Source organism: Panthera pardus, unplaced genomic scaffold (genome assembly GCF_024362965.1).
Source record: "Panthera pardus isolate Hobbes unplaced genomic scaffold, ASM2436296v1 HiC_scaffold_3, whole genome shotgun sequence".
Classification (NCBI taxonomy): domain Eukaryota; kingdom Metazoa; phylum Chordata; class Mammalia; order Carnivora; family Felidae; genus Panthera; species Panthera pardus.
Genome location: NW_026526876.1, coordinates 8,164,876 through 8,179,700, shown reverse-complemented (window position 1 = coordinate 8,179,700; position 14,825 = coordinate 8,164,876). Strand labels below are relative to the sequence as shown.

The 14,825-nt window shown below is 43.3% G+C and overlaps 1 protein-coding gene and 1 long non-coding RNA gene across 3 annotated transcripts in view; one reads left to right on the top strand and one right to left on the bottom strand.

The window, feature by feature from the left end:
* The first annotated feature begins 488 nt into the window (after positions 1–488).
* LOC109245868 (uncharacterized) overlaps positions 489–14,825 on the top strand; it is an 80,114-nt gene continuing 65,777 nt past the window's right edge. Inside the window, exon 1 of one of the 2 annotated variants that reach the window (XR_002071128.2) lies at positions 489–698. This is a non-coding gene — a long non-coding RNA (uncharacterized LOC109245868). Of the gene's footprint in view, positions 699–2,221; positions 2,281–14,825 lie in introns of those variants that run through there. The other variant, XR_002071127.2, reaches the window with a different exon arrangement.
* The window catches only part of LOC109245865 (myosin-8), a 28,907-nt gene continuing 24,907 nt past the window's right edge, over positions 10,826–14,825 (bottom strand). Inside the window, exons 34-39 of the mRNA XM_019413429.2 lie at positions 14,401–14,604; positions 13,213–13,338; positions 12,955–13,125; positions 12,668–12,772; positions 12,003–12,098; positions 10,826–11,106 (exon numbers count right to left, since the gene is read on the bottom strand). Of these exons, the coding sequence (XP_019268974.1) occupies positions 10,957–11,106; positions 12,003–12,098; positions 12,668–12,772; positions 12,955–13,125; positions 13,213–13,338; positions 14,401–14,604 (852 nt within the window). The 3' untranslated portion in view covers positions 10,826–10,956. The remainder of the gene's footprint in view (positions 11,107–12,002; positions 12,099–12,667; positions 12,773–12,954; positions 13,126–13,212; positions 13,339–14,400; positions 14,605–14,825) is intronic.

Here is a 14,825-nt window from a genome sequence, read left to right as displayed (position 1 = left end):
TACGTGTATTCTTTGCCAGACATAGCCAAAATGTATATTTATGTTGCTAAGATCTGCATGCAATGTAGTAATTAAGAATGGACCTTGAGAGTCACAATGCGGAGGTTCAGATCCTGATTTCATAATTTAAACTGAATTTGGGGCAAGTTATTTAACTTTTCTGAGCTTGTTTCTTTATCTGTAAAATGGGGATAATAACAAAACCTAACTCATGGGGTTCTTATGATGATTACGTTAATGAATGCATGGCAGGGTATTATTTGGAAGTGATTCCATAGTTTGGGAAAGGGAAGAGTAGGCAAGGCCATGTCAGCAGGACAGCCTGAGATTTAGAAACCAGGAGCTTTCTCTAGAGCTTTCTCTGTCAGTGCCAGGGGGCTCTGGAAGCCAGGACAATGCCATCTTTCTTGTTATTTCCTGTCTCTTATGTTGCTGTTTGGTGAAGCTCACCAGATGACCACACCCTGACCATTGTCCATCCAGTCCTCCCATCCTACTGGATGTGTTTAGCCAATTTCCTGTTCAGATGGCGAAGAACGCTCTTAAGTCAACAGTACCCCTCCTCCCCCAAACACACACTCATACACACAACAATAAGACAAAACATGCAAGATGGAGCCTGGATACTGGAAAGCAGCATGACCAACTCTCCTAGTTTGTGTGGGATTGAAGAAGTTCCTGAGACTTTCAGTTTTAAGGTCAGTACAGTCCTGGGTAAATCAGATAAGTTCATCACCCTACCTGAAAGGTTGTTGCGGGGGGTATGATGGCAAAGCCCTCGAACCTGACTGAGATGGGGCTACCTAGAACCAGCTTGCGATCTCCCACCATGCCAGGATGGTGACGGAATTCATACCTGGAATTGCTAATTTTGAGGCTGTCATGCACAGAACCAGCAACATAGTGAGCATACACTCATTCAATCGTTTATTCAACAAACATTCATTGAGCACCTACTATGCGCTGGATTTTAAGTGCTGGAGGACAAAATAGGCAAAGTCTCGGGATGCTTGCATGGCTCAGTCGGTTAAGTGTCCAACTTCAGCTCAGGTCACGATCTCACAGTTTGTGAGTTCCAGCCCTGCATCAGGCTCTGTGCCGACAGCTCAAAGCCTAGAGCCTGCCTAGGATTGTGTCTCCCTCTTTCTCTGTCCCTCTCTAGCTCGTGCTCTCTCGCTCTCTCTCTCTGTGTCTCTCAAAAATAAATAAACATTAAAAAATTTTTTTTTAAATAGGCAAAGTCTCTGCCTTCCTGGAAATTCTATTCCAGTGTGTATGCATTGTTGTCTAGGGACAGACAATAAACAAACACCTGATGTCAATTAGCGATAAATGCTCCGAAGGAAAGGCAAAGCAGGATCAGGAAATAGCGGTTGTGTGGTGTCTAAACTGATAAATCAGGGAAAGTTTCTCTGAAGAGGTGATCTTTGAATAGACACGAAGTGAAGGAGCAAGCCATAAGAAGGCCCTGGGAGGTGAGTGTGCCTGCACAGGAAGGGAAAAAAGGCCAGTAGGGCAGGGGCCAAGGGAGCCAGGGAAATAGTAGCAGGGAATGAAGTGGCACAGGTGGCCAGGGGCCAAATGGTTTGGAGCCTTGCAAACTAAGGTAAGGACTTCGGGTTTCAAATGTCAGCTGTTATTATAATGGCAGCTTTGTTCTTTTTTATTGCATGCTGAGTATGGGCCCTAGCAGCAGCTCTGCTTCATTCAGTCCAACGGAAAGAATTTGGCTCCTGAAGATACTGTTCCGGCCATTGAGAATAAAAAGCTGGGGGGCGCCTGGGTGGCTCAGTCGGTTAAGCGGCCGACTTCGGCTCAGGTCATGATCTCGCTGTCCGTGAGTTCGAGCCCCGCGTCGGGCTCTGTGCTGACAGCCCAGAGTCTGGAGCCTGTTTCAGATTCTGTGTCTCCCTCTCTCTGACCCTCCCCCATTCATGCTCTGTCTCTCTCGGTCTCAAAAATAAAATAAATGTTAAAAAAAAAAAAAATTAAAAAAAAAAAAAAAGCTGGTTCTCCGTTTATACTCCAGTTGGGGTTTGGAGAGGGAGAAGTGGGTCACAGCTCTGAAAATGCGGGAAAACTCACCTGCCCTGCGTGGGCTTCGGGGGACGCGCCGTGAAACTCCTGGAACTAAACAGTTTGAATTTCCCACAGAGGGGAGGGGCCACTTCCGGCGCGCCCCAGGGCATCATGGGAGGAGTCGGGTGGAGGGAAGAAAAGGCCGGAAGTGGCCCGCCGCCATTGTGCGGACCTGGCTGAGGCGAGGGCGCGGCGTTGCCGGTGAGTGCGCGTGTGGGGTTTGTGAGGGAAGAGCGCCTCGCGCGTCCTCAGGACCTATTCGCGCTGGCGATGACAGAGAATAGCCGCACGAGGCCGGGTGGTGGCGCGGGGATGAAACTGGGCTTGGGGGGCGCGAACTTGAAGGCGGGGCCGTTAGAACCTTCTGGAAAATTCTTGAGTCCCGCACATTGCACAGGGCGCGGGGTTCGGTCGAATATACCTGTCATGCACGTCATGCCCCCTCCGGTTTGCGTTGCGCGCCGTGGGATAGACGCGGCATTGTTTTCCCGAATCCCGAGGAGGAGGACTGTGTTGCCCAAAAGGCACCACCTTTCCCGCCCACGCTCGTCACGCGGGTGTGTCAAGCTGTGAGCCCTTGTCCTTTGAACCTCTGACTCTAGTAGCTCCGTTTCCCCGGAGCGAGCCGTGAACCCCGGTTTCTGGGTGAACCCGTGAAGGTCAGGCCGCCGTGGGCCGAGAAGAGCCCTGCGTTGGGCGCTGTCCCCACGGGGACTGTTGTTTCTCCTTGGACACCGCACGGGCTCTGTTTTCCCTCGTGGGCTCCGGAAGCGGCCTCTTGGTGGCCCTCGGGGGCAGGAGGGAGGAATCAGGCTGGTAAATCCCATCCCTTAAGCAAAGGTTCTTTCCATCTGCCCACAGCCGAGTCCTCGGCTTCCCACTTAGGAAAAAAATGTGACCCATGAGGTCCGCCGTGAAGGTGGCCGGGGACACTGGTATGTGTGACATGTGCCCGGACCTCTGCCACGGCCGGGAGGCCGAGTTTACCGTTTGCTCCCTGACAGCTGCGGTGTCAGCCCCGGAATGTTAATCCGGCCCGACAGCTTGTGTGACAGGGAGCAGCTCTGAGCAGCTGTGCTAACGGTCTCCTCCGTCACATGACCCCCCCGTCCTCTTCACCTTGCTGTTGTCCGTTGTAGCCTCGTCTTGGCTGAGAAGTGGGTCGGAAATCTCCTTAAGGAGCAGGTGTTATTTACTCACTTATTTAAAAAATGTGAGCCTTTAAAAAAAAAAAAAAATTCCAAAAGTAGCGTTTGCATTCTAGAAAGACTGACAAATATAATCAAACACGGAAGGGGAATTTTATTTTATTTTATTTTAATTTTTTTTTTTTAACGTTTATTTATTTTTGAGACAGAGAGAGACAGAGCATGAACGGGGGAGGGTCGGAGAGAGGGAGACACAGAATCTGAAACAGGCTCCGGGCTCTGAGCGGTCAGCCCACAGCCCGACTCGGGGCTCAAACTCACAGACCGCGAGATCGTGACCTGAGCCGAAGTCGGCGCTCCACCGACTGAGCCACCCAGGCGCCCCTCAGTAATCTTTAAATAAAGGCATGAAATTATATTTGTTTCAGAGTTTGACACAGTAAATCTGTCTCCTCTGATGAGCTAGGGTACCACCTTTTTTTAAAGATTTTTTTTTTCCCCACAATCCCCCATCCCACATTTATTTATCAGTTCGTATCTTTTTTTTTTTTTTGAGTTTTTAAAAAATTTTTTTTTTAACGTGTATTTATTTTTGAGACAGAGAGAGACAGAGCATGAATGGGGGAGGGTCGGAGAGAGGGAGACACGGAATCCGAAGCAGCCTCCAGGCTCTGAGCTGTCAGCCCAGAGCCCGACGCGGGGGCTTGAACCCACCGACCATGAGATCGTGACCTGAGCCGAAGTCGGACGCTTAACCAACTGAGCCACCCAGGCGCCCCTGGAAGGGGAATTTTAAATCACTCCTAAAATTCTGGGGGCGCCTGGGTGGCTCAGTCGGTTAAGCGTCCGACTTCAGCCAGGTCACGATCTCGCGGTCCGTGAGTTCGAGCCCCGCGTCAGGCTCTGGGCTGATGGCTCGGAGCCTGGAGCCTGTTTCTGATTCTGTGTCTCCCTCTCTCTCTGCCCCTCCCCCGTTCATGCTCTGTCTCTCTGTCCCAAAAACAAAAAACAAAAAAAAAAAAAAGTTGAAAAAAATAAAATAAAATTTAAGAGATGATGAAAAACTTCTCATGGTGCTAACTCTTCTTCCACATCATGATTTTTTTAAAAAGTTCATTTATTTATTTTGAGAGAGGGAGAGCACCCGTGAGCAGGGGACGGGCAGAGAGAGAATCCCAAGCAGGCTCCTTGCTGTCAGTGCAGAGCCAGATGCAGGGCTTGGACTCAGGAACATGAGATCATGACCTGAGCAGAAATCAAGAGTTGAACACTTATTTGACTGAGCCACCCAGGCCCCCCCCCCCCCCCATCATGATTACTTAGCATTCCATCCTGTGAAGGTACCATAACTTACCCAGTTTTCTATTGACAATTTAGGTGCTCTAATTTTTTGTGCCTTGAAATATCCTAGTAAGTGTATGTACACATAAATGTTTTTATGCATATCTTTAATTATGAAATTTAGAAAATAGACTTTGTGGTCAAAGGCTATAGATGTTTTAAGGTTTGCAATAGTGGAGTCCCTGATATTGCAGTCTCCATAGCAATGATATTTTGTAGGAAAACAAAAAGTATTCATTAATGATTGTGCTGATCATCAAATGTTGTAAATATGCAATAATTAAGGCAACAACCTGATTGCAAAATAAGATGACAGATCTTGCCAAAATTGCAGAATTTAATGAAATTGATGGAAGTAGTATTAGAAATCTGCTTGAATTTTGGAAAGTATGGATGCAGCAGCAGTGAACTAGTTAACAAGTGAAGAACTGAAAATAGTGAAGCTGATCCAGTGTTTCACGAGAACTGAGTTCAGAATCAAAGGATTAGGAAGGCCCTTAAAAATAATGAAGCCATTACACATTGTTTGCAAAAAATGAGACATTCTTTATGATTGCATTGCAAAACTTCAACCTAATGGATGCCATACATAGTGTGTAAGACTGGGAACTTTCCCTTTCTCCCAACTCCTTTGTTGATTCCTTCTTTATTCTAAGAATTAGCAGAGAGTTGCAATTACAAGCTAAATCTTGTGAAATATAATAGAAAATAAACTTATTTCAGTAATTTTTGTTTTATTTTTTTAATTTTTATTTATTTTTGAGAGAGAAAGAGAGAGGGAGGGAGTGCACACAAGTAGGGGGAAGGTCAGAGAGGGAGACACAGAATCCGAAGCAGGCTCCAGGCTCTGAGGTGTCAGCACAAAGCTGGATGCGGGGCTCAAACTCACAAACCCTGAGCTCATGACCTGAGCTGAAGTCAGACACTTAACCAACTGAGCCACCCAGGTGCCCCGAGTTTGGTTTTATTTTTAAGGCAAAATCCCAATCAGATTCTTTCCCCAGAATTTACTATGCAGTTTTGGACTTCATTTTAATTTAGATTCACTTTAAAAGGGTTGTTTTCCCAGATGACATGTTTGTCTATATAGAAAATTGCAAGGAATTTATAAAAAACTTCCAGACTACTAAGTGAGTTCAGTAGGGTTTCATACAAAAATCAGTTGTATTTCTATATGCTATGTGCTAGTAACGAACATATGGATATCAAAATTAAAAATATAATACCATTTACAATTGCTTAAAAGCAAAAAGAAAGGAGGGCCTCCTGGGTGGCTCAGTTAGTTAAGCATCTGACTTCACTCAGGTCATGATCTCACAGTTTCATGGGTTTGAACCCTGTGTTGGGCTCTGTGCCGACCGCTCAGAGCCTGGAGTCTGCTTTGGATTTTGTGTCTCCCCCTCTCTCTCTGCCCCTCCCCTGTTCTCTCTCTCTCTCTCAAAAATAAATAAAGATAAAAATTTTTTTTAAAAAGAAGAGAAAAATTAAGGAAAATAAAAATTTAGGTGTGAATCTAACAAAACATGTATAGAACTCTATATGCCCAAAACTACAAAACCACTGATGAAAGAAATCATGGATCTAGATAAATGGAGAGATACACTAACTTCATGAATTGGAAGAATCAACAGAGTATGTTAATTCTCCCCAAAGTGATAAACAGATTTAATACATTTGCTATCAAAAATTCTAACTGTGGCTTTAAAGTTTGACATACAGTATTCTAATTATCTTACCAAAGCACTGTAATTGTAGTATGTCCCTCAGTGAAAAATTATAAACAGCTTTATGGAGGTATAATGACATATTACATATAGCACATATTTAGAGTGTATTGACATGTGCCTATGCTCTGATGCCATCATCTGAGTCAAGACAATGAACATGTCTGTCATCCTGAAAAGTTTCCTTCTGCTCCTTTGTAATTCCCCCTGGTGACCACTGGTCAGCTTTCAATAACTACAGATTAATTTTTATTTTCTAGAATTTTATATAAATGGAATAATAGAGTTTATAATTTTTTGGGGGGTTGTCTTCTTTACCAAGCATAATTAGTTGAAGAATCATCCACTTTTTCGTATGTTAACAATTTATTTCTTTTCATTGCTGAGTAACATTCCATTGTATGGATTTACCCCAGTTCATTTCTCCATTCACTTGTTCATGGACTTTTGGGTTGTTTCCATTTTGGGGTTATTACAAATAAATATATTATGGATATTTCTTTTGGGTAAATAACTAGGTGTGGAATGAGTAGAACAAATGGATTATTTCTAAACTTTTGAAGAAGCTGCCAAACTATTTTTTTAAAATTTTTATTTATTTGTTTTTTAAGAGGGAGAGAGTGCAAGTAGGGGAGAGGGGCAGAGTAGGAGAGAGAGAGAGAGAGAGAGAGAGAGAGAGAGAGAGAGAGAGAGAGAGAGAGGGAGAGGGAGAGGGAGAGAGAATCCTTAGGAGGGTCCACTCTCAGTGCGGAGCCCAACTCAGGGCTTGATTCTGTGACGTGGGTATCATGACATGAGCCAAAATCAAGAGTCGATGTTCAACTGACTGAGCCACCCAGGCACCGTTGCCAAACTATTTTTTTTTTAATTAAATTTAGGTTAGTTAACATGTAGCAGTCTTGGTTTTAGGAGTAGAATTTAGTGATTTATCACTTACATGTAGTACCCAGTGCTCATCCTAACAAGTGCCCTCCTTAATGCCCATCCCCCATTTAGCCACCCACCCCTCATCCACCTCCCTCCATCAACCCTCAGTTTTTTTCTGTGACATTAAAGGTCTCTGTGGTTTGTTTCCCTCTCTTCTCTCCGCCTCCCCCTCCCCATATGTTCATCTGTTTTGTTTATTAAATTCCACATATGGGTGAAATCATATGGGTAGGGGAGGACAGAGAAGGGTGGGGAGACACAGGATCCGAAGAGGGCTCCTCATTGACAGCAGAGAGCCTGACACAGGGCTCGAACTCATGAACCATATACCACATCTTCTTTATCCGTTCATCAGTTGATGGACATTTGGGCTCTCTTCTTAGGGCCAAACTATTTTCTGAAGTGATTATGTCATTTAACATTATCACTAATGGATGTGAAAGGTCCAGTTCTTGGCTAACACTTAACTTTTAGCCATTGTAATAGGTGTGTAGTGGTATCTCATTATGTTTTCATTGTTATTTACCCAATGACTCAGTGTGTTTAAATTTTTTTTCATGTGCCTTTTTGTCATCTGTATATCATCTTTGATGAAATAAATTTATTTATTTGTTAATTGACGTATAGTTGGTATATAGTATTATATTAGCTTCAGGTGTACAACATACTGTTCCAACATTTATATGTGGTACTAAATGCTCATGATGGTAAGTATAGTCACCATCTGTAACCATACGAAGTTATTACAATATTATTGACTTTATTCCCTGTGCCATACTTTACATCCTTGTGTGTTTAACTTAATAACTGCAAGTTTGTACCCCTTAATCCCCTTCAGCTGTTTCACCCATCTCCCCTCTCCTCCCTTCCCCTTTGCAGCCACAGTTTGTTTTCTGTATTTAGGAGTCTGTTTCTGTTTTGTTTGTTCATTTATTTTGTTTTTTTGGATTCCACAAATAAATGAAATCATTTGGTATTTGTCTTCCTCTGTCTCACTAATTTAACTTAGCATAATGACCTTGTAGGTCTATCCATGTTGTAGATGGCAAGATTTCATTCTTTTTTGTGCCTGAGAAATGGTCCATCGTATATAATATATATATCCACACATGTATATATACATATATACATATTTGTGTGTGTGTGTATCACATCTTTTTTATTCATCTACGAGAGGACACTTAGGTTGCTTCCATGTTTTGGCTATTGTAAATAATGGTGTACTGAACATAGGGGATGCATATGTCTTATAACTTTAGTGCTTTCATTTTTTTTTTTTTTTCGGTAAAAACCCAGAAGTGGAATTGCTGGATCATATGGTATAGTTCTATTTAAAAAATTTTGAGGAACCTCCATATTGTTTCCATGGTGGCTGCACCAATTTACATTCCCACTGCCAGTGCACGAGGGTTCCCTTTTTTCCACATCCTCTCCAGCCCTTGTTTCTTGCCTGTCATTCTGACAGGTAAATATTAATAGAATGTTTATTAAATCTTTTGCCTCTTTAGAAATTGGGTGATCTGTTTTCTTTTTATTGAATTTTTAGACTTCTTTAAACTTCTGGATACAAGTCATTTATCAGAGATATAATTTGCAAATACTTTCCAGTCTGTGGCTTATCTTTTTTTTCTCTTTATTTATGATTTTATTTTTATTTTGTTATTTTATTTTATTTTTTGAGAGAGAGAGACAGAGACAGAGTACGTGCAGGGGAGGGGCAGAGAGAGGGGGAGACACAGAACCCGAAGCAGGCACCAGGCTCCAAGCTGTCAGCACAGAGCCCGACGCGGGGCTCGAACTCACAGACCGTGAGATCATGACCTGAGCCGAAGTTGGACACTTAACCGACTGAGCCACGCAGGCACCCCTTCATTCTCTTTAAAACATGTTTTCAAAGAGCAAAAACTACATTTTGATGAAGTACACTTTTTTTTTCATGGCTTGTACTTTTGGTGTTGTAACTAAGAATTGTTTGCCTAAGCCAGGGTCACAAAGCTTTACTGTTCTGTTTACTTCTGGAAGTTTTTGTGATTGTAGTGTTGGGTTTCTCCTTGATCCAAAATTTTCTTGAAGAAAATTTCTTTGGATTTTTTTAAAATTTTAAACTTTTTTAGTAATTTGAGACATATTTGAGATCATAGGCTGTACAGTTTATGCTGTAAAGGTTTGAAGATGACAGGGTTGGGAGCTGGGGGCAAGTAGATGCTGCAGGAGGGACAGGAGGACATAAAATAGATCATGGTCCTGATCACCAGTTTTGCTCTGCTGCCTTCCCTCTTTCTGACGACCAGACTCCTACTGTTTACACTGCACCACTTTTTTCTTGTATCCTTTGTCCCTGTTTTCTCTTCTTAGTTTTTTTTTCTTCCTCGCTTTCTCTCTGACTCACTCATCCAGTTGGTCAGAAAATCCTTGTGCGTCACCTTCGTAACACATCCAGAATCCCCCACCCTAATATTTTCCCAATGCTGTTTCTCCAGTCTAAGCCATGGTCATTTGTTATCTTTTATTTTACTGTAGGCCCCTCACTAGTCTCCCAGCTTCTGCCTTTGCATTCTTCAGTCTATTTCTCAATGCAGCAGCCAGAGTTATTTCTTAAAAATGTGTGTTAATATGTCTTCTCTACTTAAATCCTCCAAAGCTTTGACATCTCACTCTGAATAAAGACACAAGTTCTCAGGCCCTCAGGCCCTACATGATCTGGCCCCTGGTTCCTCTCTTATGTCATAACTCTTTATTTTGCTGATTCTCCTCCAGCCCCTGTGACATGCTAACCTGCCCCTGCCACAGGGCCTGTGCCTTTTCTGTTTTTCCCTCTGCCTGGAAATACTCTGACCTCACATACTCAGCTTGGCTTACTACCTTGGTTCCTGCAGGTCTCTTCCCAAATGTCTTTTTTTTTTTTTTTTAAGTTTATTTATTTTGACAGAGAGAGAGAGGAGAGAGAGAGAGCAGCATGCACAAGGGACAGAGAGAGGGAGACAGAGAATCCCAAGCAGGCTCCTCACTGTCAGCACAGAGCCCAATGCAGAGCTCGAACTCACGAACTCTGAGATCATGACCTGAGCCAAAGTCGGAGGCTTAACCAACTAAGCCACCCAGGCACCCCTCTGGTGTCTAATTTTGTAGAGAAGCCTATTCTCTACAAAGTAGTGCCTCCCTCTACTTCTTTATTTCCCACTAGTACTTATTGTCTGACATGTTACATGCCTTCTTATTTGTTGGTTGCCTTTTTATCCTCGTAGAATGTAAGTTCCCAGAGGGCAGGAACTCTCTTTGCTCACTGTTGTACCTACACAGGAAAGAACAGTGCCTGGCACAGAGTAGATGCTCAGTAACTACTTGTGCAGTAGATCAGTGAATGGATCCTGTCTGTAGAGGCAGCCCTGGGGAGTATTTTCCTTAGTAGTTTGTAACAATCTAGAGAGTCTTAATAAAACCAAGTCCCGCAAAAGATACTTGTGGGGGTGGGGTGCAGGTGAGTGCTGATGGAGGTATAAAAAATTGAATGGTCTGCAAAGCCATATATCATATTAAAAAAATAGCTAGGTGAGAACTGTATTTGAGAGTAAATAATTTTGCAAATGAAAAATAATGACAGTATGGTTTAATTTATAAGTTTACTAGAGTTTTTATTTACTCAACATTAAAAGAAAAATAAACATCATAGCCAAGTGGCCCAGAATAGCACATTTTGTGCATTTCTTCAGCCCCTTGGCAGGATCAGGCAGCTATGTTCACTCCGCACTGATTTTCGTGTGGACCTCCCGGCTCTTTGCCCGCAGCTTGTTGACCTGGGACTCGGCAATGTCAGCGCGTTCCTCGGCCTCCTCCAGCTCGTGCTGGAGCTTGCGGAATTTGGAGAGGTTGACATTGGATTGTTCCTCCTGAGAAGAAAGAGAAACTTGTGAGAATGAGACTTTGTGGTTCTCATTGCACTTGTCACCAAACCAGATTATCTGCTCAACCCAGATATTTCCTTCTTATGGTCTGTTTGCCACGTCTGACTTAAAATCTGGACAGAACTTGTAACTTCAATTACATTTTTCTTTTCACTCTAAAGAATGAAAGAAATACGTCTGGAGTGGAAGGGACAACCTTGGTATGGCAAACCCAGGTGTATGTGAAATCTGTTTGTGATGCATGAGTTGGGTAGAAGGGAGGAGGAGAGCCACGTACCCTGATGGTGTAGTAAGTAAATGCAAGGTCAAATTTTAACTTTGGGACAACCTCACTTAACAAATTTGGCCATTTATTTTGACTCTGGTATACAGAGAAAGGGAAAAAGTGGGTCTGGGAAGAAGCATGCATCTATTGGTTTTACTTATTACCATTTGAGCCTCTTCCTTCCTTCCTCCCCCTCCTAACTTCCTGCCCGCTTCCTACCTACTGCACTGTGTCTAGAAGAATGGGGAACAACCAGGAAAAGTGAAGCTGGAGGGTCTTCCCGCTTGCCTTTATTTGTCACGGTGCAGTGGAGAGGTGGGCCCTGATGATAGTGGTAGTGCATGAACAAGTCGGTTGGGGTACAAGATTTATGTTTGGCTCTTGAGAACACTGAGTTTTGTGCATTTCTAGAGGAAGAGGAGTATTTATCATGGAACAGAGTTGTGATGGTATATTTTTTGCAGCTATCAAGTAAGGTGGGTTATTTGGAACTTTCTTCCCCCTCCCCCAACCCTTACAAATTGCTTAATGATAAAAACCTCTTCTTTTGAAGTCTTATTCATTTTCTACCTCAGAATAAGTTTTCTTCTTCCCTCAAGGGCTTAAGGATACTCACAGCCTCCTCAGCTTGTCTCTTGTACGATTTCACCTTTGCCTGTAGTTTATCTACCAGGTCCTGCAGCCTGAGAACATTCTTGCGGTCTTCTTCGGTCTGGGAGTTTGAAAAAACAATCTGCACTCAGCACAATGAAATGAGCCTACTACAGGTGGTAAAGGAAATCACTTTGGTATGATGGCAGGTGGGCCTGGGGTAAACTTGGTCCATGTTGAGGCTTCCATACTGTTAACAGTAGCCATTCTTGTTAAGTGTCCACTCTGTGCAGGCACTGTATTAGGGAATTAGACACATGTTCTTTAATCTTTACCTCCCTACTCTGGAGAGTAGATGCTGTTACTCTGTTTTATAGGTAATGAAACTAAAGTTTAGAGTGTTGAGTAACCTACCCAAGTTAAAAAATTAAGTGAGGCCAAATTAGGGTGAATACCCAGTTTATCTGGCTTTAAAACCTGTGTTCTTTTCTCTTGTATGCCATTTTCTAAAGGCCTCCATGATTTTCCCGGCTTAAGAAAGGGTCTGTGATAAGCAGTTGTAGCATTTACCCCTTAATTTATATATCAGGTTAATGTGTATCTATTTGTGAATACCACTTTAATAGTTGCCAGTTGTCAGTTTTCCTTTGAGCAGGAAGTCTGGATATTCTAGAAAGTTATTCCCCTTACCTGGTAGGTAAGTTCCTTTACTCTTCTCTCGTGTTTCCGCAAACCTTTAACAGCCTCTGCATTACGTTTCTGCTCATTTTCAACCTCTCCTTCAAGTTCACGTACCTACAACCAAGAAAGATATGAATACAGCCAATCTTGAAGGATATTAATTAGCTCAGGACCTGCTGAAGATACTGGGTGGATGTCCTCAGGGCGACGACAAAGATGGGTATCACTATGTAGGGAGAAAGGGTAGACGGAGTGCCCTTTCCCCTTCGCATATTCAGAGAGAGTGAGAGACCCACCCTGGCCTCCAGTTTCTGGATCTGCTTCTTCCCGCCCTTCAGGGCCAGCTGCTCAGCCTCGTCCAGACGGTGCTGAAGGTCCTTTACCGTCTGCTCCAGGTTCTTCTTCATCCGCTCCAGGTGGGCGCTGGTGTCCTGCTCCTTCTTCAGCTCCTCGGCCATCATGGCCGCCTGTTAGCAGTGAAACAAAACCGGTTGAGAGCTGGGCTGGCGCATCGGGATTCAAGTTCGAGCACCACCGTGTTGCCCTCTGCTCACATCCGTGATGGCCTTCTTGGCCTTCTCTTCTGCGTTGCGGGCTTCCTGGACAATGTCTTCCATCTCTCCCTGGATCTGGGAGATGTCTGTCTCCAGCTTCTTCTTGGTGTTGATCAGGCTGGTGTTCTGTTAAAAATAGTCAATGGAAGTTTACAAGACTTGCTGTCTGCCATCATGGGATTTTACATATGTTTTCCTTGTTGGCTTGTGCAGGGGACCTGATGGCAACAGTTTACTAAACTTTAAATATTTGTTCAGTGGAAAGTATTAATCATTTGAAAGGTTGGAACACTCCCCTCCCCCACTACTGTCCCAGTAGCTTTCTAATTTATGCATAAGGACTTTTGAGATTTAAGAATTCCTATAATTATCTTTCAATTATATTTCAAACAGACATTAGTAGTATTCTATCCTTAAAAGGTTGGAAATACTAGAAAATAATAGATTCTTTTTGTGAGTGCCTGGCATTGGGAGCTTTTCAGTTAGGATCTCTGTTAACTTTCATGGTTTGCTCCCTGGGGGAATACTCAATTAGTTTTATGAAAACATTTTATTAAAATTTTAACCCAGTGGTTCTTGGAGGGAATCAGTACTGCCTCAACAGGCATATGGGAACATTTGGGGGTAGATAATTTTGCTTGAGCACCACCGTGTTGCCCTCTGCTCACATCAGTGATGGCCTTCTTGGCCTGCTTGTCAATTTTGACAATTTTGCTTGTCAAAATCACTACAAGGTGCTACTGCATTTGATGTCCAGGCAAGTCAGCAATGTCTTGCAAGACACAAGGCCAGTAAACACAATAATGTTAAGTGCAGAAGTACTCCTGATGAGAAACACTACATAGAACATTTTTGGATTTGGGAGTTAGCAGATATCTTTATTCAAGTTTATTTTGCATCACGGTTTTCAAAATAGTCTAAAGAGTCAATTTTGCTTTTATAAAAACTCTCTCCCTTTTTTGGTAGAAAACCTAAAAAAAGAAGACAGGAACACACACCAAAAAGTCACCTACAGTCCCTTCATTCCAAGATAACTTGCAGTTAACATTTTAGAGCACATCCTGCATCGCTTTTTTTTTTTTTAATATATATATATACACATATTTACAGTAATGGAGTGTTTCCATACTTTAATTCTTATCCATCACCTAACAATACACCAGCATCTGTTTGCTCTGCAGGCCTTACCTGGGTGTGGAGGAGCTGGACGCGCTCACTGGCGTCCAGGAGCTCCTGTTCTGCGATTTTCCTGCTCCTCTCCGTCTGCTCCAGGGTCACCCGCAGCTCCTCGATCTCAGCCTGCAGCAGGTTGGCCCTGCGCTCCACCATGGCCAGCTGCTCCTTCAGGTCCTCCTGGCCCCGGAGCGCGTCGTCCAGGTGCAGCTGGGTGTCCTGTTAAGTAGAACAAAACAAAAAAAACACAACAAAACAAAACCAAAAACAAAACCTTAGACACTCTGAAGAGGACATGAACATTCCAGGAGATGAATTGGAAGAACTTACTGGTGCCAGGAGCAGGAGATGACAGTTCTGTCATTTGAGCGTGCAAATGGTGATGTCACCGGCTTAGGTGAGAGAGAATTATCAGGAGACAGATTCTCATTCTATTTATG